The sequence below is a fragment of the Mycetomoellerius zeteki genome, unplaced genomic scaffold, assembly GCF_001594055.1.
Source record: "Mycetomoellerius zeteki isolate Tzet28-1 unplaced genomic scaffold, Tzet1.0 scaffold228, whole genome shotgun sequence".
Classification (NCBI taxonomy): Eukaryota; Metazoa; Arthropoda; class Insecta; order Hymenoptera; family Formicidae; genus Mycetomoellerius; species Mycetomoellerius zeteki.
The window spans coordinates 962476-983524 of NW_017257203.1; the positions used below are offsets into that span (position 1 = coordinate 962476).

General features: G+C 33.0%; 3 protein-coding genes and 1 long non-coding RNA gene across 5 annotated transcripts in view; 1 reads left to right on the top strand and 3 right to left on the bottom strand.

The window, feature by feature from the left end:
- The window catches only part of Vkor (Vitamin-K epoxide reductase), an 8230-nt gene extending 3841 nt beyond the window's left edge, over window positions 1-4389 (bottom strand). Inside the window, exon 1 of the mRNA XM_018448995.1 lies at window positions 3895-4389. Within this exon, the coding sequence (XP_018304497.1) occupies window positions 3895-4079 (185 nt within the window). The 5' untranslated portion in view covers window positions 4080-4389. The remainder of the gene's footprint in view (window positions 1-3894) is intronic.
- Window positions 4390-4706: 317 nt separating this feature from the next.
- lwr (ubiquitin conjugating enzyme lesswright) lies at window positions 4707-19409 on the bottom strand. The gene is made up of 14 exons (XM_018448765.1): window positions 19051-19409; window positions 18268-18362; window positions 17886-18168; window positions 17685-17777; window positions 17519-17619; window positions 17135-17282; window positions 16145-16274; window positions 15840-16012; window positions 15518-15593; window positions 7939-8119; window positions 5988-6119; window positions 5497-5580; window positions 5173-5435; window positions 4707-5101 (listed from the first exon to the last, which is right to left on the bottom strand). Exons 1-14 carry the CDS (start codon window positions 19265-19267, stop codon window positions 5035-5037), a joined length of 2043 nt encoding a protein of 680 aa, XP_018304267.1. The 5' UTR covers window positions 19268-19409; the 3' UTR covers window positions 4707-5034.
- On the top strand, window positions 7414-15261 carry swi2 (Protein singed wings 2). Of its 2 annotated transcripts, none has more exons than XM_018448993.1 (10): window positions 7414-7628; window positions 9631-9789; window positions 10057-10219; window positions 10465-10621; window positions 10920-11068; window positions 11150-11338; window positions 11634-11792; window positions 14100-14210; window positions 14751-14840; window positions 14949-15261. In XM_018448993.1, exons 1-10 carry the CDS (start codon window positions 7606-7608, stop codon window positions 15132-15134), a joined length of 1386 nt encoding a protein of 461 aa, XP_018304495.1. In that variant the 5' UTR covers window positions 7414-7605; the 3' UTR covers window positions 15135-15261. The 2 variants fall into 2 exon arrangements, with proteins under 2 accessions (XP_018304495.1, XP_018304496.1); XM_018448994.1 differs by having other exon boundaries at window positions 14971-15096.
- Window positions 11011-11850, bottom strand: LOC108723321 (uncharacterized). Its single transcript, XR_001936640.1, has 3 exons — window positions 11789-11850; window positions 11227-11323; window positions 11011-11092 (listed from the first exon to the last, which is right to left on the bottom strand). It is a non-coding gene; the product is annotated as an uncharacterized lncRNA (long non-coding RNA).
- Window positions 19410-21049: the final 1640 nt, after the last annotated feature.

Sequence of the window (21049 nt, forward strand, 5' to 3'; positions counted from 1 at the left end):
TAGGACCATTCTTCTAGATCTAAAAGTATGATCCAATCAGCGCGAAGGAAACTTCCAACAGTTGCAAAACGAACGTTCTGCTGAACGCACCCATTGAAGACAAATCTATGGCAAGTTGTCAACATCATAAGCAATCACAGATTTGTGTGATTTTGTTGAAACGCTTTGCTATCTGGGAAATAACCATTCCGACAAGGACAGACAAATGTTGCAGACACTTTTATTACATTGGTTAGATACGATATGGCCCTTCCAGTATGTATGGACGGAATTCATAGTCCGGTCTTAATCTCAAGCAATGTCTTAAGATGTTAATACGGCTCTCTAGCCGGTATTCATAGTCAGTTCTTATATTCAAGATCGTCTCAAGTTCAGCCTTGAGGTGTTATGAACCAATAAGAGAGCTGCATTAGCGTATTAAGACATTACTTAAGACGGTCTTGAAATAAGAACCGACTATGAATACCGGCTTCTGATTGGTTCATGCACTAGCTTAAGACCATCTCGAATCTTGAGCAACGTCTATGGATTTCGCCCTATGTTTTAAGTTTACGATTTACCTCGGATCTACAATAGGTGTTTTAAGCCTTAAGTCGTAAGAAACTGACCAATTACAGTCGAATTCGAGAAGAATAATCGACTATGATTCGTCCATTTCTTATGGCTTGAGGCTTAAAACTCTATTGTAGATCCGGGATTAGGGCCTCTTCAAGTAAGGTTGTGGACCGAGCATTATGTATAGTGCATGAAAGAATCAATCAATCAAAATTTCCTTCTATTTAATGGAAAAAAAGAACTTTGATTAGTTGATTCTTTTTATGCGTCATGCGTTATATAAGAGTCTATGCAGCGACCTTGAAGATGCTGAATGCAAAAAGTGCAAGCAACAGACCCAACTTTAGAGTCACCGCACATCTTTCCACAATCAGTGGGTGCGTTCAGCAGAACGTTTGTTTTGCAACTGTTGTAAGTTTCCTTCGCGCTAATTGGATCATACTTTTAGATCTAGAAGAATGGTCCTATCTCAGCAGACAATCATAAAACGGTTGCAAAACTGTTGAGTCTGCTGAACGCAGCAAGTAACACGTATGTACAGTCAGGGCCTAAAAGGTTGCAACACTTTTTTAAAAATGGGTTTTGGAATACAGTCTACTCACCGAGCGATTAGTTCTTATTTGTCGATCCCATATATATAATATTCCTATATTGCTAACGCCAATTAAAAGCTGGCGAAAACACCACGGTACAGACGAATATCTACTTCTCACTTAGATAGTGTACACCGCATGCGCACCATACTCGAGTACACTGTGGAAGTGAGAGATCCGATATTCTCTAGATTTGTCCGCATCGCAAGCTCCAACATGATCCAACATGCTTCTACCATAGCTCCTACTCACTCTATCAAGCGCATTGGACTGAGTAAGAGCTATGGTAGGAGCATATTGGAACATGTTAGATCATGCGACGCGGACAAACCTTCTATCTCGCTATCTTTGCATACTCCTCACTCCTAAAAAGAGGCTGCGTTAGCAATAGGTTTGTTCGCGTCGCATGCTCTAATATGTTCCAATATGCTTCTATCACAGCTCTTATTTACTCCAATGCGCTTGATAGAGTGAGTAGGAGCTATAGTAGGAGCATGTTGGAGCACGTTGGAGTTTGCGACGCGAACAAACCTAATATAAGAATATTACATATATGGTCGAATAAGAACCAATCGCTTGTTGAACAAGCTGCATTTCAAATGTTGCAACTTTTTAGGCCCCGACTATACCATAAGAATTATGGTTCCTGCACACTGGACGCGGAAACGCTTGCCGCGCGGCAAAATGTGACGCGATAGCCAATAAGCTTACAGCTCCTAACGTGTTCATTGGTTACCGCGTCGCATTTTGCCGCGCGGTAAGCTTTTCCAGTGTGCAGAAGCCATTAGCCAGAACTGAAAATTTTTAACTAAATTTTTATTTTTTAATTTTTGACTGTGATTAACTAATTCTTACGGCACGTTTTACGATTATTATTACGAAAAATGTATGCAGCAGCCCTTAGAACCTTTACATTCCACATGGTAGCCGATGAAAAATGATTTCCTGAATCTTAAAGTTTTTTTATATAGCACTTACTCAGCAGTAATCTTCTTTGTAATAATTTATGCGGGGTCTACAATAGAAGTCGTAGAAAATTGATCAATCACAGTCAAATATGAGAAGAATAATCAATTGTGATGTGGAGTCTGCAATAGAAGTCGTAGCGGTCGTAGAGTCTTAAGTCGTAGAAAATTAACCAATCACGATCAAATATGAGAAGAATAATCGACTCTGATTGGTCAATTTTCTACGATTTAAGACCCTACGACTGCTACGACTTCTATTGTAGACCGGGCATGATTGGTCCATTTTCTACGACTTAAGACGCTACGTTGTTACTTCTATTGTAGACCCCGCATTAGAGTGCTTTTCACGCATGATACACGTGGTGTGTTAATTTATACTTGTTGCTCACCGAATATTAAACAAAAATAAAATGGTAATCATGCCGCATGCGTATCATTCGTGAAATGGAACACACCACTAAAGGTGCTATTTCATTTGTGAGTTTTTGTCGTACAAATAGAAAGGTCCTCGAATTTCTCTATTCTATAACCAATCAACAAGCTTAAAAAAATTGTCGTATGACAAAAACGCACAAATGAAATAGCAACCTATTGTTGTTCATGACCTGTGAATCAAGCGTAATGTAAAAACATCCAAATATTAATAAAATATCATTTTTATATAAGGTGAGTCACTTAAGACCGGCTAACGCCCGTGATTTCTTTCCACCAATTGACTACATTTACACGGTTCGATTTACGCCGAAGTTATAACATCGATGTTACGAAATTGGCCAATCACATTCCATTCTTCAGAAGAATAACTATGATTGGTTCCATTACATTGATGTTATAACTTCGGCGTAAATCGGGCCGTGTAAACGTAGTCAATGATTCATCTCATTATTCTGTTCATAAAAGTATTAAGGTACGATTATCAAAAAATTAATAGTTTACGAATTGTTTAACATTTTATATCAATATGTGTCACAATAAAGTATAAAATATCTCGTAAATTACTGTTTTTTTTATATCTCTATCTTAATACTTTTATATGCAGAATAATTAGAGGAATCATATTACGTAAAAAAAAAATTATATAATTCCATTAAAAAAAAGGAAGTGACCTATATATCTTTTTAGCACCTCCGCCTAGAAGAAAGACAACATGACCAAAATACGTCCCCCTTGAAACCATTCCACTTTCATCTGAAACATTCTTATCTCCAAAACTGTAGGTGTGTTCGGATGGCCGGTTTTAAGTGACACCCTGTATATCGATATCGTTAGATATGTAATTATATCATATTATGAAACAATGGCTGCGTTCAGCAGAGAAAGCAGTTTTGCAACTGTGTAAAATTCTTCAATATGATTGATTCTTGCTTTTGGTTCCTTTTAGGTCTAAACGTATAAACCAATCATATTGAAGAATTTTATAACAGTTGCAAAGCTGCTTTCTCTGCTGAACACAGCCATTGAAAAACAGTCTATACTGCGTTTTTGAAAAAATTAGCGAAGCTTCAACAGTTGTATTTATTCACTGATCCTGAACAATGTCCATATTCATGTAACATGTTCATGTAACATGTTCATGTAATCATGTAACGAGGGAAACTATTATTCTCTATAAGTTATATTCTCTATAAGTAAATAGAGAAAAAACATAATCGTAATGAATTATATACAGGATGAAAATACACGATTAACGCTCGTTTAATTACGTTTAAGATTTGAACATGTAATGAATCGTGTTCAAGTGGAATTGCACTGACGCAGTAATACTTGAGCGTGCTTACTCAGTCATAAACACTTTGGTACAGCTTATATGCTCGGAGATGTCGCACAGCGGTTGGTACGAATCATTCTGCTCCTTTTTGACCTCCACGGTGTAAGCGTAGTATGAAAAAACGAGACCAAGCACGCACGCGAATATGATTCCGGCGTTGAATTTTTGTAACGCGTAATTTCCAGCCGCCGTCATTGTGTTACGAAATGGTACTGTGGAATATCGCTAATTTGTTATCGCTCCACTGTACACACGCATATTACGTACTCTCGTCGATATCTATATATCAATAATACACTGACGGTACGATTTGTCATATAAAGTAGTTCCAAAGATTACTTCGAGATGCTTCGAAAGCGATGTATCATGCCTACACGAAACAGCTGTACTGACGCGACTCCAGCGAGAATCGATAACGTAGTATTACAGTATGTTGAACTACTTTACTCACCGTCGCGTCGATTCAAGTGTCAAATGTGTGTTTACTAGAGTGGAAAATGATTCTCTTGGAATACCATCTGCATATACTTCGGATTCAATCAGTGCAGGGGATCATCTTTTTTTATCATGCTGTTCTGACGAGTTGAAATCTCTTTTATTTTCTTTTTTTTAAATTTGTACATTACTTAATAAATTTAGTCTACCTACACATGCATTATCATAATATTAAAAGATGGAACTGATAGAGAAAGTTGAGACGATAGATATTTATTTAATAGCAGCTATTTTTAATTTCTCTTGTATCACTGTTTTAAAAATAACATCAGTAATCATTTGTAAGACTTAAAAATTAAAGTGGTGATCAAAAAATAATTCTGCCTTAAAGTATACATATCTTATAACATGGTTCTTAATATTAATAAGAATTATTTATGTGCGAAAGAATTTATATGTGTTGATTTTCATATGTTGACATAGTTTGCATAGTATACACTACATTTTGAAATTTTGAAAAATATACACATTGAATAAAGACAATATTCGATAAATAAATGTTAAGACCATGAACTACTTAACTAGTTACAACATATATTAATTACTCGTAAAAAAGATTAATTATAAAGAGCTATGAATCAGTTTATGATGTGTTATCCACATACAATATCTTTCTCACATATTTTAAATATGTCCAGTTGACAATTCTTGTGACTTATTCTTGTGGAGCCATTGCTCTGGCTTGAGCTTTAACACGCTTCTCGTATTCCAAACGATTTTGGCTGCAAAAAGAAATCCTCAATTATTCTTCAGTTGTTGTTAAGTTCATAATCTGAACATGTCTCATAAATACCAATATATTGTATAAGCTTCGGCTTGAGCTGGATCTTTCACATTTGGCTCGTTCAATAAATCCTGAATACCAAGGAGGATTTGCTTGATTGTGATAGCTGGTCGCCAGTCTTTCTCTTCATCCAAAAGCGACAAACAGACAGTGCCCGATGGGTAAACGTTTGGATGAAATAGAGGAGGTTCAAATTTACATTTTGGTGGGCTCGAAGGATAGTCATCTTTGAAAATCATACGTAACTTGTACAGGCCACCCTCCCAAGGAGTCTGCAAAATCACAAGTTTAATATGAATATTTGTCACCTATACTTGAAAGAAATTGACTTACAGATTTCTTTCCAGGTATCGCACATTCCCAACTCATCAAGTTAAGGGAACCGTCTGGATTTTTAGTTGGTCTAGCTACAAACCCCTACAAATAGTCCTTATATTATTTACAGGAAAAATTCAATATACAAAAAATTTTTAATAATTCTAAATACAACATTGGAATAAGCTTCTCTAGAATTTCATGATTCTGTCTTACAAATGTTACATTAGAGGCCAATTAGCTTGATTATTTCTATAGATAAGATTGAAATTGCTCGAACGTGTAAAAAAATGTTAGTTAAGATAAAACAAACAAAGCTGAACATCGTTTCTCGCGTTTAAGATGTGTGAAACGCTACGCGGGTGATGCAGGGCCATTGTTTACAATCGCGACGAATAATGACGAAGTAACGTAATCAGTGTTCTGCCCTGCCGATTCTACGGCGCACCAAGCGGGAAACCGATAGCGCGTTCCCGCGGGAAATCGTACAACGAGGAATAGATACTCACGAACGGATGGTCCTTCCTCCATGCTTTACGCTCCTCAGCGAGCCTGGCTATCGCTATCCCTGACATCAGGTCTTTGACGATGCGGCGATTTTCGTATCTAGAAAACACGGTTGGACGACGCAAAACAGCGTCCTACGTTTCTCTCGATCACGTCGTCCCGATGTGCCTTTGCCTGCAGTCCTGCCACAGAATTTGAATGTCGCCGATGCCAGCCAACGCCGACAGGCGAATCCGTAAAATACGCTTTTCTTGAGGGTGCACAGTGCAATCGCCGTCGCCGTTAATCACACAGAGGATTACACACCGATCGCGTTCGTAAAAGCGCCACGAATTCGTTCGCGCGCATATGGTTAGGAATCGCGGGAAGGTTTTTTAGGGGATAAACTGACATTAAATGGCGAAAACTCGGTCGATAAAGAAGATTCACTTTTTTGGACAAAATGTGCAGACACGGACCAATAGCGTGGACTAGAAACTTGTCCAATTCGCTGATTCGCTAGTCCAGTATTTAATCGAATGTGGCGCGCAATTTGAAAATTTGGTGCGTACATTTGTCCAGATTAAGTATTAAAAATGATAGATTTGAACCATTTAAAGCAGTTTAAGAAGCAAAAAATAGATTTATGAATTTTATGATTCAAATTCTTTAACGTAATTAGGAAAGGTAAATTAATTTGCTCATATTAAGTATTGAAAAATTTCTACATTAAATAATCACTTTCAATTAACTTTTGAATGAATCATAGTTGAATTAAACATACATTAAATTAAACATACTTATATTAGTCATATTTTATTTTTATAAATAAATTTTTTCTATGAATATTTTCTTGCTAAGATTTGACAAACAAATTTATCAGAATTATCATTCGATATATATTGTGGTGAATTAAATTGTGATTGAACTTTTTAATATTTTTTCTTTTTACATTTTTTATTTTTACATTGTTTTAATTTTTAATTTATTCGCTAAAAATTGTCACTAATATAAAAGATGTTGAATAACTCTATTCCAATCATATGCAATGCAAATTTCTTATTTAATGTAAAGCTTCCACGTACACGATGATGTTTTTAATTAAACATTATGTCTGATCCGAATTAACTACGGAAATATACATTTATTAATTACAGACAACAAAAAATGCCACAAACTCGATAATATTACTACAAATATCTTTACGTTTTGCAATTGCTTTTAGAAATCCGAAACTTGTAATAATGCGAGCATGTTGCTTACCGGCTGACTCCGTGAATTTCACTGTTTGAAAAATGTATTATCGCAATATGCATCACTGCACGAGTATAGATCGCATCTCCACAACTGTTATCGCATAATATGTTCATTACATGTTAAGCCGTTTAAGTTATCCACCTGCTGGCACGTCGAATACAGCATCTATTTTCTCATTAGCAGCACTGCCATTCTTGATACGACACCTATCGCGTTAGCGTATGTGATACGGGTGCGTCGTTAGGTCGACATCGCGTTAAAAAAAAAGTGCTGAGTGATACTAAAATTCCATTTCATATCCTTTATAAATTACGGTTTGTTTGTGCGAACAACTCGTCAACGTTGATACTTATTTATCATATCTTAACATTTCATGTTTTAAGAATGATAGTGCAACGAACTTTTCTGTGAGTATTTATTTATCTTTTGCTTTCTGTAAGTATTTATTTATCTTTTGCTTTCTTCTTACGATTTAATGTTGCACGGACTTTATTGTAGTTTTTAAATTAATTTTGCAAATGGCTTTGCAAATGGCTTCTTCAAAGTCATGTAAAAGAATTTTGTAAAATATCGATCGATCATTGATAGCAAATCGATCATTATGACTTACAAATTCACAAAATTTTAAGAATGCGTTAAAGATTTTATGATACGAGGGGGGACCCAAAAAAAACGGGAATTTCGTCATAACTTCTTTATTTCTCAATATTTTAACACCAAATTTTGATCACCTTCAAAGTATTCGCCATTGACCACAACGCACTTCTCCAAACGATTCTTCCATTGTTCAAAACAGTTTTTAAATTCACTCATCGGGATGTCCTTTAAGCCTTCCAGCGATTTTTGTTTCACCTCCTCCACAGTGGCAAAACGCTTTCCTTTCATATTCCTTTTGAGTCTGGGGAACAAAAACCTCCAAGTAGAGCTTCTGGTTGGCAGTTTGACCCGGGGGAACGAACTCCGCGTGCACAACACCTCTGCAATCGAATCTGCCACTGTGGAGGAGGTGAAACAAAAATCGCTGGAAGGCTTAAAGGACATCCCGATGAGTGAATTTAAAAACTGTTTTGAACAATGGAAGAATCGTTTGGAGAAGTGCGTTGTGGTCAATGGCGAATACTTTGAAGGTGATCAAAATTTGGTGTTAAAATATTGAGAAATAAAGAAGTTATGACGAAATTCCCGTTTTTTTTGGGTCCCCCCTCGTACATTGCAATATAAATATCTGTTAAAAAATAAATATAATTTGTCAAGAAATTAATATGTAATTTTGACTGTATTTGAAAACTGTCACATTTATTTTCATTGACTTAGATTTATAAACAAGTACTATTTTGTATGGATAATTACGTGTTGCAATTAGAAGAAGGCACACTTGATTGTTATACTGATTAAGCCTCCTGTTCATTCATCATTACTATCTCAAATTATGATGTTAGAAACGAGAAAGCACAGAATAAAAATTTTTGCAAATTATATTTGAATAGAAATATTTTTCAATAAAACAACATTTTCAAACGACAGAATAGACTTATAAAATATACCAAAAATTATCTTCTTATTTCAAGGAGAAATTAATAAAATAAAAGGAGAGTTTTTGATATATTTTAGAAGTCGGTTCTATTGATTGTATTCTATTGAAGTTTTATTGAAACATATTTATATTAATATACTTTGCAAGAATTTTATTATGAATTTTTTTCTAATATCACAATCTGAGATCTAGTATAGTAAAGGAGCTTTAAATTTGTAATGTTCTTCATATGAAGGACGGTCCACGTTAGGCGGAGAGATAACTGTTTAACGATATTTACACAATATTTAGTAACGCGACAATGTTGCGGCAATCAAAAACAAGATCAAGGCGAAGACATTCGCATTGTGTAATTTGTTCATGTTCATTAGGGGTGTTTAAGCTATTAAAATTGAATTGTTTGGAAAGCGGTGGCTAATCAATCGCGAAAGTGTTTCAAGCACTGATAAGTTAAGACGATCGCGGTGTGCATCAAAAGCTAGAAAGATAAATACGAGATATTAAATTATGCATGTAAGTCAGTTTAATGCTGGCGAATATAATGGTACATCGGTCTCGTTATCATCTTGCGCAAATAACGAAGCTGCCAAGTAATAAAGATTATAAATCTCTCTCGCTAGCCCATCGTGCACCATCTATTTACTTCCGCCACACGCCTTCGCGAGAGTCCACGAATTGTGTAATATTGTTAAACAAACTGTTATTTTACTATCAAATAGGATAAATAATGTCTCTGCGCGATTACGTACAGATGTTTAAACATGATGAGCGCAAAAAGCTAGTTTTGATTTTATGAAGAAGCACATTTAACGTTCGCGAAATAACTCTGCATTAATTCGGTATCTTCTTACACAATTAAACCGTTTCATTTACAGAATCGCGTTCTTTATACATGTACATTGTTCACACGGCTTCACAAAAGACGACGAGATTTGTTATTATCCACGTGCCAACATTCACCTCGAATGCGACTTTGCGGAAAGTCGACAACGTCTCGTTTGTTTTAACGGCTTTAAAGATGAATGGAGAGCAAGGTAATGCTACTAGGAACTAAATCTAAAATACAAGTTTTTTTTTAATGATCGACTTATATTATTATTGATTTCTTGACGCAAAAAGTTTATCTATATAGTACAGAGGCTATATCGCTGCAACATTTGTATTGTTAATGCAATATTGCTGGAACATTACAATGTTGCTGCATTATTAGAATGATCTGTGCATTGGTGTATAAGTAGTTTGATATTGTGATTATTTCAAAAAGACAATGCGTTTTTAAAAGAGTAAAATAATATTTTTAGGGTTAAAGATGTACAAGTACTTATTTTTTGCGTATGGCCGAAGGCAACGTTTGATCCGCAAGAGATTCTACGAGGATTTACGTACTTACGAAAGTTGATGATTGCGAACAGTAACTTAACTCGATTATCAACTGCATTTCCGAGCGAGATGCAATTTCTGGAGGTAGAAAATGCTTGTCAAGTAAAGAGCGAAAGCTTTGTTTATTAAAGTTGCTTATTCGAATTTTCATGGACAATAAGTGAGACAGTTTTAACATTACTTTATCAAAGAATAAGATACAAGTTCAGCAAACTGTCTCGGAAAACATTGATCATGAAAATTCGTTTTTATCGCGAGATTTATATTTTGCGTGTTTTATCTCAAGAATATTTACGGGAGCTTATTGGAGGAAATGTTTATATTAATAGAAAATCAATGTGACCGACACCAAACTGCGTTTACTACCGAACGATGCGTTCTCTAATCTGCGGACTTTGAGTTGCCTCGACTTAAGAAACAATGCTCTCGAAGAGATCAGTATTACGGTTTTCGATGTACCTACGTTGAAAGATATTTATCTGGCGGGTAATAATAATCCGATCAAATTTTTTGAAGAAGCTACAAATTTGTCAAATAAACAAGTTATGATTTAAGAAAAAGAGGCAAATTAAAATTACATTAATTTCATTAATATAAAATATAAATAATATAATTTTATAATTTTATAATTATATTAAAATTATAGTAATTATACTTTTTGTGAAATGCTGTGCAATACTTTTGTAATGCTAAAACTTTTTACGTGATTAATGAATTGTTTAATCAAAATTGCATTCAATTGATGCGCGAATCGTGGATAATTAATGAAGATGTACTGACGAAGGTAATCCATTGAGATGTACGGAAGATGTAGCGTGGATTTTGGACTCGAGTGAAGGATCAGCCGCGAGTAAAGTCGTCGACAAAGACAAATTACTTTGCGCCACGCCGCATGATGGAAGACCCCTTGTCCCGATTGTCGAGATAATAGTGGTAACGAGAAAATGCATCTTCTTCCTGTAATTGATGATTAAACAGATCTTGAGTTCTCCGCTAAATCAATCTGATTTTCAGACATTGAAGGAGGAATGCAAAGAGACAGTTTGTGATTGCGAATTGATTTACGTGGTTGCACGTGCAGGCAAACTTACGCAGAGACAGCTTATAGCTTTTACTTCAGTCAATTGTAGTCATCGCGATCTAACAGAAATGCCCGAAATTTTACCAGCAGATACAACGACTCTTCACCTAAGTGGAAATAAGGTCATTTATATTTACACAATTCTCCCCCTTTAACAATAATTTTTACAGACGCGTCATATAAAGTAGAATTACAAAACGTTATAAATATGTGATTCAGTGATAGATATTTGTAAATATGTTACATTTTTGTTCATATTTTAAAAAAATAAATAACATATTTGCAAAGAATAAATATTGAAAATTACTTCCTTTTACTTTTCTTACGTATAATGCACTTTTCATATATCTATACATTATAATGATTCACATATTAGATGGTGGCTAAAACTTTAATCTGGCCTGTTGTTTACTATAGATCAAGGACCTAACTCCGCTTGCAACAAATCCCGCTTACAAGTCCGTGTTAGACCTCTACATAGACGATAATCTGGTAGAATCTATCGCTCGCTTAGAAGGATCAGACTGGCTGGACCGTTTCCGACTCCTTAATCTTCGAGGGAATAAACTTACCGATGTTAGTTCGCCGTGTCAAAGTTATCAGATGTCACGTAAGCAAACAATCCGTTTCATTTGACGGATTTCGGAATAAGGAAAAACTGTTTGAGTTAATTTCGTGCAGCACGGTAGATGATCAAGAATTGAGATACGCGATTTAGGGAGATTATAAAGTAAAATCACGCGCCGTTTTTTATATCACCCCCCCCCCCCAAAAAAAACTACACCAGTCAATGAACAAATAAGAAATTCACGATATAAACAGTGAATTATAGTGCGTGTATAAAAGAGAAAAGACAACAAATCTTTCAAAAATAAAAGCTGGTTATTTAATCTTTAAAAATATCATAAGTTATCTTTAAAAAATAAGATAAAAATGATAGTTTTAATTGTGAAAAAGTGAAAAACCACAAAAAACTAATGAATGACCGATAAGTTTCAATTAATGACCGATTCGTACTAGTAAATGACCAGTATACAAGTTTTCCTTTTAAAAAAACACGTAGATTTCAGTAAATATACATTTGAATTCAACAAAAATGTCTATTGAATAACTGGATTCTCTATATAATTATAAAATATTTATATACTTTTATTTACATAATAATAATACATTTATTATTGATCAATCTTCAAAATATGTATTTTTATAATTCTAGACTTGAATGTGTGAAAGCGTAATCATAAATTTTATAATATAAATCAACAAACCATTTGTGTATATCTTCTTCTGTAACAGATGTTCTAGCTTTTGATAATATTTCAGTATTTCTGAAACTGATTTTAGGATGTCTTTTCAATAATAAATTCATCCATTTTCTACCAAGCCTATTATTTACAAATGAATTTTTTCGATTACTTTTTTCTAGAAAAAATTGCACTGCATCTTGTACATCACTTGTATACTTTGGAAATCCCGACTTTGCTTTGTTAATTATCTAAGTTTTTTAATTCGTTCTTCTTCTTTTGAATAAAGAACAGGCCAAGGTATTTAGGTCCTATTTTTCTCTCAATAGGTACGTTTTCAAGTATCTTAAAAAGTGTACCTTTTGATATTTTATACTGCTGTGATGCTTTATTTATACTCATTCCATCAACACATACACTATATTAATAGCATCTTGCAACGTTTCTTTTGAATAAGAAAATCTGCAGTATTTTCTTTTTCCTTTATTTTTCTCAGAACTTGACATACTTAAAGATTGTTTGAAAATAAAAATAAATTCTAAAAATATAAAAAGAAAAGGAGAAATGAATCTATTATTTTGTCCTTATTCATTTATATATTAAAGCAATTTTTTAATTCGCCACTTTATATGTGATAAAAATAGCTTTATTAACAATAATGATTAACATTTTTCAAAAGTACTAATATAAAATAAGAATTGTGAGAAGACTAATATTTACTCTCTAAATCTGAATCGATAGTGACTGATTATCCAGTGGCATACTTAACACTGGATAACCAATGAAGTACAACTAAAAAAGACAGAAAATTTGTGTACCATAAACTTAAAATACTAATATTTGCACGTTAATTTCAATTTTCCAATACCATATTTATTAAATTTATGCACTAAAACAGAGTTAGTTAAATCACATAATAAAGGTTAGCAAGATTAGAGATCACATATTTCATTCATTGATTACCAGTAGCATACTTGGCACTGACAGCAATGATTATTCACTGATTCACAGATTTAGAGAAGGTGAAAAACCAAGAAACCAAGAAAACCAAGTGAATTACCGATAAATTTCAATTAATGACCGATGTGTACTAGCAAATGACAAGTACGAGTATACAAGTTTTTCTTTTAAAAGAATACGTAGATTTCAGTAATATACATTTGGATTCAAGTTATTCTATTTTGCTTATAGTAAATTTCTGTATGAATATCTAATCTCCTTGTGTTCAGTTTACTAATTAATGACTAATGTATCATTTACTGGTACAAATGAAAACAAAATGCACCAATATTTGACTCGTAAGAAATATAACTAAAAACAAGTAAAATACAATAATAAATAAGCAATAAATAAAAATTTAACATTATGCTATCCTAAAGAAATTGATTTTCAGTTCTTTGATAACAAATACTTAATATAAAAGTTACTTCTTTTAATACGTGTATTCTATTTAAATTAGATTTAAAAAATATCAATTAATTTACAATTTATTATTTTAAAATCTTTTTATTATTTTAATATTTTTTTGAAGCAGTCATTTACTGGTGATTGTTCAGAAATTGGAATGCAGTGACCCTAGTTGCTATTTCATCATTATAAGATCACAAATACAATTTATGATTTGATCTGCGTCTTTTAGTTGCCTACTTACGCTTTGGAAAATGCATTACTGTACAATAGCAATGCAGCTAATCTATATCTCGGCAATAATTCGTGGACGTGCGACTGTCACTTTACACCAGGCTTTCAGGTTATAATTTAATTAATAATATAATTTAATTGACAATATACAGGGTGTTGCAAAAATTTATAATTCAAAGTACTATAGCAAGTTCTCAAAAAATTAAGTAAAAAAGTTATTTTTAAATTTTTATTTTAAGCAATAATTTTTGAGATAATAAAGGTTTAAATATAGTCAATTGCAAATTATGTTCAGATGACTATGTGTCCATTACATCTGAGAAACTATTGCTTAAAATAAAAATTTTCAAATAACTTTTTTTTACTTAATTTTTCGAAAACCTTTTTGCTATAATATTTTGAGTCGCAAATTTTGGGATGTATAGTATAAAGTTTGCATACATTCTTCAATCGTTTACAATTCTTAAAAGATCAAAATAGATAGTGTAATATAAATAAATTAGTATTAAAATTTAAGTTTAATTTTCAATATTGAAATATTTACAATTTTTTTGTTTGAATTTCTTACTTCTAATTTAAAAAAGAGACCTTAACCAGAACTCAATCATTATTAATTTAGTCGTATGATTTTATTTAACATTTTGTATAGGATCTTCTGATCAGGCATCCAAATATAATAAAAGACATCAACGATATAAGATGCGCTTTTACGAGTGACAACGATAACTCAAACAAACAGGTAACTAATTGCACGTCTTTTTTATCAAGTCAGATTGAAAAGCAGACGCATGAATAATGCAATTAAAATGCAATTGCGTGCTTTAACGTAATAAAATGGTTCTCACAGATTCGTGATCTTACGCGAACAGAGATCTGCATTTCACCAGACGAAGATTCTTGGCTTCATCCCCTCGACATTTTGAACATCATATTGGCGTCATTAATATTCCTCGTGCTTGGCAAGCTTTTGTATGATTATTGGTCTTTTAAGAAAACCGGAAAGCTACCTTGGATCGTCGCCAAAATACCATGATAGCGGTACAAGTGCCTCTTGCAAAAGAGTGTTTGAACAGTCGAGTGTTTGATCATTAGAGTAACAATGGAAATTGTAATGAAGGAATGAATATATCTGCATCAAAATATTTTTTACTTACAAAATCTGCGGCACTCTTTCTTGTAAATTCAGTATACTAATTTTGAATTTAATTAAAGTTTTTAAATATAAGTCGTAAATACTAAATAAAAACAAGATACAAACTTGTGTTTAGATCAAATAAAAAATTTCAACATGTAAAATTTCCAAAAACTGTTTGGATATAATTTCACGTTTATTTAAATTTTATTATCAAAGATAAACCAAAAGAGTAAGCAGTACATTATATCGTAATAATTGATTTTTGAACTTATGTTGATTGCTGCTCCTCACAAATATATTTCTGATATAGATTTTCAGCAGCAGCAATCTTAGCGCTATCTATCCTCAATCCTTGTCCTATAAATAAATAATAAAATATGTTAAACTAATAAGTATTTAAGAAAACTGATTATATATAAAAAAATAGTGTTATAAAAATTATGTTAAGCTTTTTCTAAAATGTAAAATATTTTTTCAATATTACAAAACAAAATAATAACAAACTAATTCCGTATGTGATAAAATTAAAAAAGTTTTAACTTGATGATTCCTTTTATTATTATTATTTTTAACCAGATTATATTAAATGAGAAAATAACATACCAACTCCGACATGACCTAAAGCTACGCATTGAGCTGTGTACGTAAACCCTTGATGTGTTGTCGAATTGCCAATAGTATACTTCGGAATAGATTCTCCTTTCTCGAGACAAAATTTGTAGAGTTTTTGCGACGCGTTCTTCAACTCGCCTTCAAGTACTATTATCTCTAATATCCTGACACAAAGAGAATGCATCAAATTCTATTTTACATAAAGTCGATTGTTTTTCAAGCGATGCTCCGGGAAGTTTTATATCGTCGTAATCTATATCCTAATTTTTCTTATATTTTTGCACCATTAAACTTACTCTTCCCTTGAGAAATCTAATAATCCGTCGACAGATTTCGAGCCATCCATCTGACGCACGGCTATCATCCACAATATTTTTGCTGCCCATACGTTTTTGGCCAGATCTTTGGACGCGGCACACGACATTGCTGGCACATTATCCAAACTATGTTTAACAACGTGTAAAGAAGCACTTGCAACATTTTATATGTCGGATTTATGAACGACAAGTAAAAGTTATTAACCTTTAGATTGCCGACATTTTTTCATTAAAATAATGGTTCTTTTTCCTCAAAAATTTTTCTGTAAAAGTAACATGACGCAAAATTTTGAGATTTTTGCAAAGCCACAAAAGTGGCTTTTCCGGCACGGAACGTACGATCAAATATGAAAAATGTTTATTATTTCAAAAATAGTATATTTGGGGATTTTTGGTATCGTTGATTCCAATTCTGAGCATAGATTTAGGAAATTTCGAATCCTAAACATAATATTGACAACATAAATGAATAAACATATAGAGAAAAAAGAATGAATAAATCATGTAGAGAACTTTCTTTTATTTAGCATTACCCAGAGCTAATGACATAGACGTAAAAAGTTTATAGCTCTTTTTTGACTTTTCTTTTTTGTTTGGTTCTTAAACTTATTTTTTGTATTTTTTTACTTTTTTCTTGTTTTATAATTTTTTTTTACTTTTTTATATTTTTTACTTATTTTGTATATTTTTTTCATTACTTATATATTTTTATATATTTTGGGCAACATACACATATATATGTTTAATACAATTAGTATTTAAAATGCCACCAAAAATGGTATTTTAACTCACACTCAAAAGCCACAAAAGTGGCTTTCCCGACAGTCTAAAGGTTAAAATTGTTAAAGTATAATTGCTGGAAACAATTCGGTGTCGTTAAATAAAAAAATAATACTTAACATGTGTGTGTGTGTATATGATGTGATAATATTTCTTGTAATCTGTTTGTACGAGCTATGAAGTATTTACCGCGAAATCCACACAGGTCACCATTTATCACATACAGATTCGGTTTTGATTTGCACTTGTATGTGATTGGCACTTTACACTGCTTTGCATATTCTTCAAGGATAGTAAACGGTGAACGATGATTTGCAGAACATCTTGCAACACTGATCTATATTATTTAAACGTTTTTAATTATTAAAGCAGTAAGTGCAATTTTAAATAAATCAGATTTACATTTAAGGACCTTATCGTTGGATAAAAAAATAAAATTATCAAAGATTTTTATTATCCATAAGCTTCTTCTGTTCTAAAAAATTCACGTTGCAATATTTCATCCGCCTTACTTAATTCAGCCATATTATACTTAAATATAACATAAGTATCTTAATGTTGGCTTTTAATTACTTTTTCATCGCTTTTGTCAGATTTGTCATCATCGTTGACTGTCAATGAATGATTATCTATATTTCTGTCGATACTTGGCCCCGTTTCCGAATCGTTATCATCTGAGACGTGATTAAAGCAACATTTATTATTTATATAATAATTAAAAGCGAAATAAATTTTATACCTTCTGTATCATTATGATATTTACACAGTGCATTATCAGTTATATTTGCCCATCCTTCCAAACTATTTGCTTCACCCACTGCTTTCATCAATCCTAAATTACAAACATAATAATTTATTATAACAAGCGGTGTTATAAATTTTTCCTCGTTTACGAATTTGTAAAATATATTTTTTTCTAACTATTTCGTGTCGCACTCACTTTCTTCTGAACTCACAACGATTGCTTCGTCGTTATCCTTTACATTAGTATTTGATTCCTCTTGGGAATTGTGACATTTATTCATCAAGCTTGTTTTGAAATGTTCAGCAATCTCGTCTACTCTTAATGGTGAATTCAAATTATATTCTTGATAGGCGTGTTTCTTTTCACATTGAATAGATTCATTATAATGTTGAGACTCTAAATCCACTTGCTTTTCGTTAATATCGTGCACCTTCAATTGCGTTTCAACGTTTTCGGTGGCTTCGCGATGTTCTGAAATCTTGGAGGAAAAGGTATACCGTTTTTTTTATTTAATACAGCAAGTAATGACAGCATAATAAGTAATAATAAGTAGGAAGTATTGCGGGAAGCTACATACATTCGTTTCTTCGGCAAACGATTCTATGTCGGATACCATCGAAATCGTCGCGTTAGATTCCCGGGAATCCGGTGTGTGAAACGAGCTGGACGTGTCTGTAATATTGAGCGAACGTCAGATCCTGTGAACTAGCACAAGTTAGACAATATGCCGCGATGTAAATTTTAAATTCAGAATCGCTAAAATTTCTAGAATATACTTGGAAGCATACGAAATGAAAAATTATTATGTATAATTTGACAAATAAATTCTCTCTGTCTGTAAATTATAATAGAGGGTGTGGATGCAGTAAATTTAGCAAATCAGCTTACGCGTAGCATCAGATTACGTCGCAAATTTCCGAATAAGCACTTTTTAATCATTAAACGCTAGATTGACAAAATCAAGCAAATGAAGGATTATTCTAGATAACAATTTGGTCAATAAGTACGGCACAATTGAAAGGATAAATGAATGTGGGTCGTGCGTAAACCATACATTTCTATGAAAGATAAATCTTCCTCGTGAATAAATTACTTGTGTGTTTCCCATTATATCATGTATACCATTAATTTAATAACGTGATAATTACAATGAGGTTAGCCGAGTGCACGAATAAATGCAGGCTATTTGCATAATTGGATCACGCTATTGTAACCATTAATTTAAAGCTTAAGCTCGTTATTTTAAACATGTTAAATCGTAAAACATGTTAAACTGAGTACACTAAAATTTTCCGAAACTTGTTTGCCTGTCATGCACGTGTATGGAAAAATTGCCTTCCGGATTCGAAGAATTGCATACCATTTCCCTGAGTGCAAGGCGTTCTGAGCTGCTGCAGCAGATCCTCCGCTCGTTCGATCACTGTTTCCATCTCGCAGAGAAGCGGTGCCGCATTCGGAAATCGTCGCGTGATCGTGTCCCAAATGATCTCGGCATCCTCGACACCGTGCAGCGATCTCGGTGGTTCCAGCTTGCCGTGTATCGCCGTATCAGTGAACGATGCGCTCCCGCTGGACATTCGAGGATCCCGTCTTTTCGCAAGTCTGTCCGCGACGTAATGAATATTTCATCGAGAACGACGCGATAAATCTGTTGGGTTGCAGGCGAGCGGTTTTACGTTTTTCGTGGACGGAAAATTGACGGATGGAAGATGTCAAGAGGCAAACAACGTAGGAGCGCGATGTCATCCTGATGGCGATCAACCGTGCATGTCTTCCGCAGTACATTTTTTTGGATTGCGTGAATAAAGGTAAGACAGATTGCTGTTATCGTTAGTCAGAAGATAGAGGTATTTGTATTGAAGATTTAAAAATAAAATTATATTCTATGTTAACTTTAAATATTCTGCTGCTTTTATTACAAAGCGATAGCTTTGCATTTTGAAATTATTTTTGTTACAATCGATATCAAAATATGGATTCTATATCAATACATAGAATATATGTAGAATCGCGTAATATGTGGCAATTAAAAATCTATTTGTAATCTTGTAAAATAAGTAAAACAATAACTTTTAAAAAAGAACTTGTCAATCTTGTGCTTTTATAATAAAATTTGCAGCAAGATCTTTCTTTAGCAAAATAGGTGCTATAATATTCTTATCTACATTTTTTTGAAAAATTTTCTTCCAAATCATTTCTTGGTAAAAATAAAAATCTTTTTCATTATTTTTACTATAATCAGTGCTACGTTGTTATATTCTCATAAAATCTGTATATTGAAAACGAAGTTTCGCAAATCATCTCGAAAACAAACAAGAAATCGCATGAAAATTTAACGAGGCATTGCGATATAATGTGAATTAATAAACTTAAATTATAACTAGAACATGAATAGCATTCTTTCCCAAGGGATTGCGATTGAGAGAGTCTCTACAATCGTTTTATCGAGGAATTTATCGAGGAGAATTGACCTTTAAATATCAAAAGTTTCTGAACTTTTACACTGTATATGAGAAAAAGGAAAAGCAGGGGACTTTTTTTTAGCAAAAATTACAATTATGTTAAAAATTTTTTTATCTTCATTTTTTTTATAGATGTTTCTTAAATTTATTTCTTAAATTTATTTATTCTGTTAACTATATTTTTCTCAGTAAATATCACTATAAATTTAAATTATTATTTACTTAAAAAAATAAGAATTTTTGAAAATAAAAGAGATATAATTTGTGAAAATCTGTATGTGTTCTAACAATGAATAATTCTTCTAGTCATTGTTCATTATATAGGTTTATGTAGAACAAAACTTTGGACACTATGAATTATATGCCTTCATGAATATACATAAATGTATATACATAAAACTCGAAGAGAAAGTTATTTCTGAGAAAGAACGAAACGATAAATTGATTAATAATTCATTTCCCACGGCTGGTCTGCTGGGTTTCTTTAACGCGATGGTATTTTATTAAAATTATAAACACGGGATTACAATACATCGTGTAACGCGTAATACTTGCTTAGAAACGTCGTTGAATCAAGGCCTCTTTGATTCAAAACTCTTTACTATCCACTTTTTTTTTAGCTACGTATGTGCGAGCCAGTTTGTGCTACGGCATTTTTTTTCCTTTTTTTTTGTTATTTTTTTTCGTGTACGTTCTTACATACATGCATAGTACTATAGTTTCGTAATCGTAGGACGCATTCTCGATTGAGCGCGACGTGGAGTCGAGTCGTCGTACCGCATATAAATCCCATGATGACTACACGCTCCACAGTAGATTTTAGATTCATATCCGTCGGAGAAATTAAACTCGATGCTGATCCGCCTCGGTTACGGCGACGACAGGAACGACTTTCCG

Coding starts and splice junctions, on each gene's coding strand:
- swi2 (XM_018448993.1), top strand. CDS start 7,606: ATGATAGTGCAACGAACTTTTCT. Junction 7,629..9,630: donor ATAGTGCAACGAACTTTTCT/GTGAGTATTTAT, acceptor TTTCATTTACAG/AATCGCGTTCTTTATACATG. Junction 14,211..14,750: donor ACTTTACACCAGGCTTTCAG/GTTATAATTTAA, acceptor CATTTTGTATAG/GATCTTCTGATCAGGCATCC.
- lwr (XM_018448765.1), bottom strand. CDS start 19,267: ATGTCCAGCGGGAGCGCATCGTTCACTGATACGGCGATACACGGCAAG. Junction 15,594..15,839: donor TTTAGGTCATGTCGGAGTTG/GTATGTTATTTT, acceptor ATTTATTTATAG/GACAAGGATTGAGGATAGAT. Junction 5,581..5,987: donor GGAGGAAGGACCATCCGTTC/GTGAGTATCTAT, acceptor GACTATTTGTAG/GGGTTTGTAGCTAGACCAAC.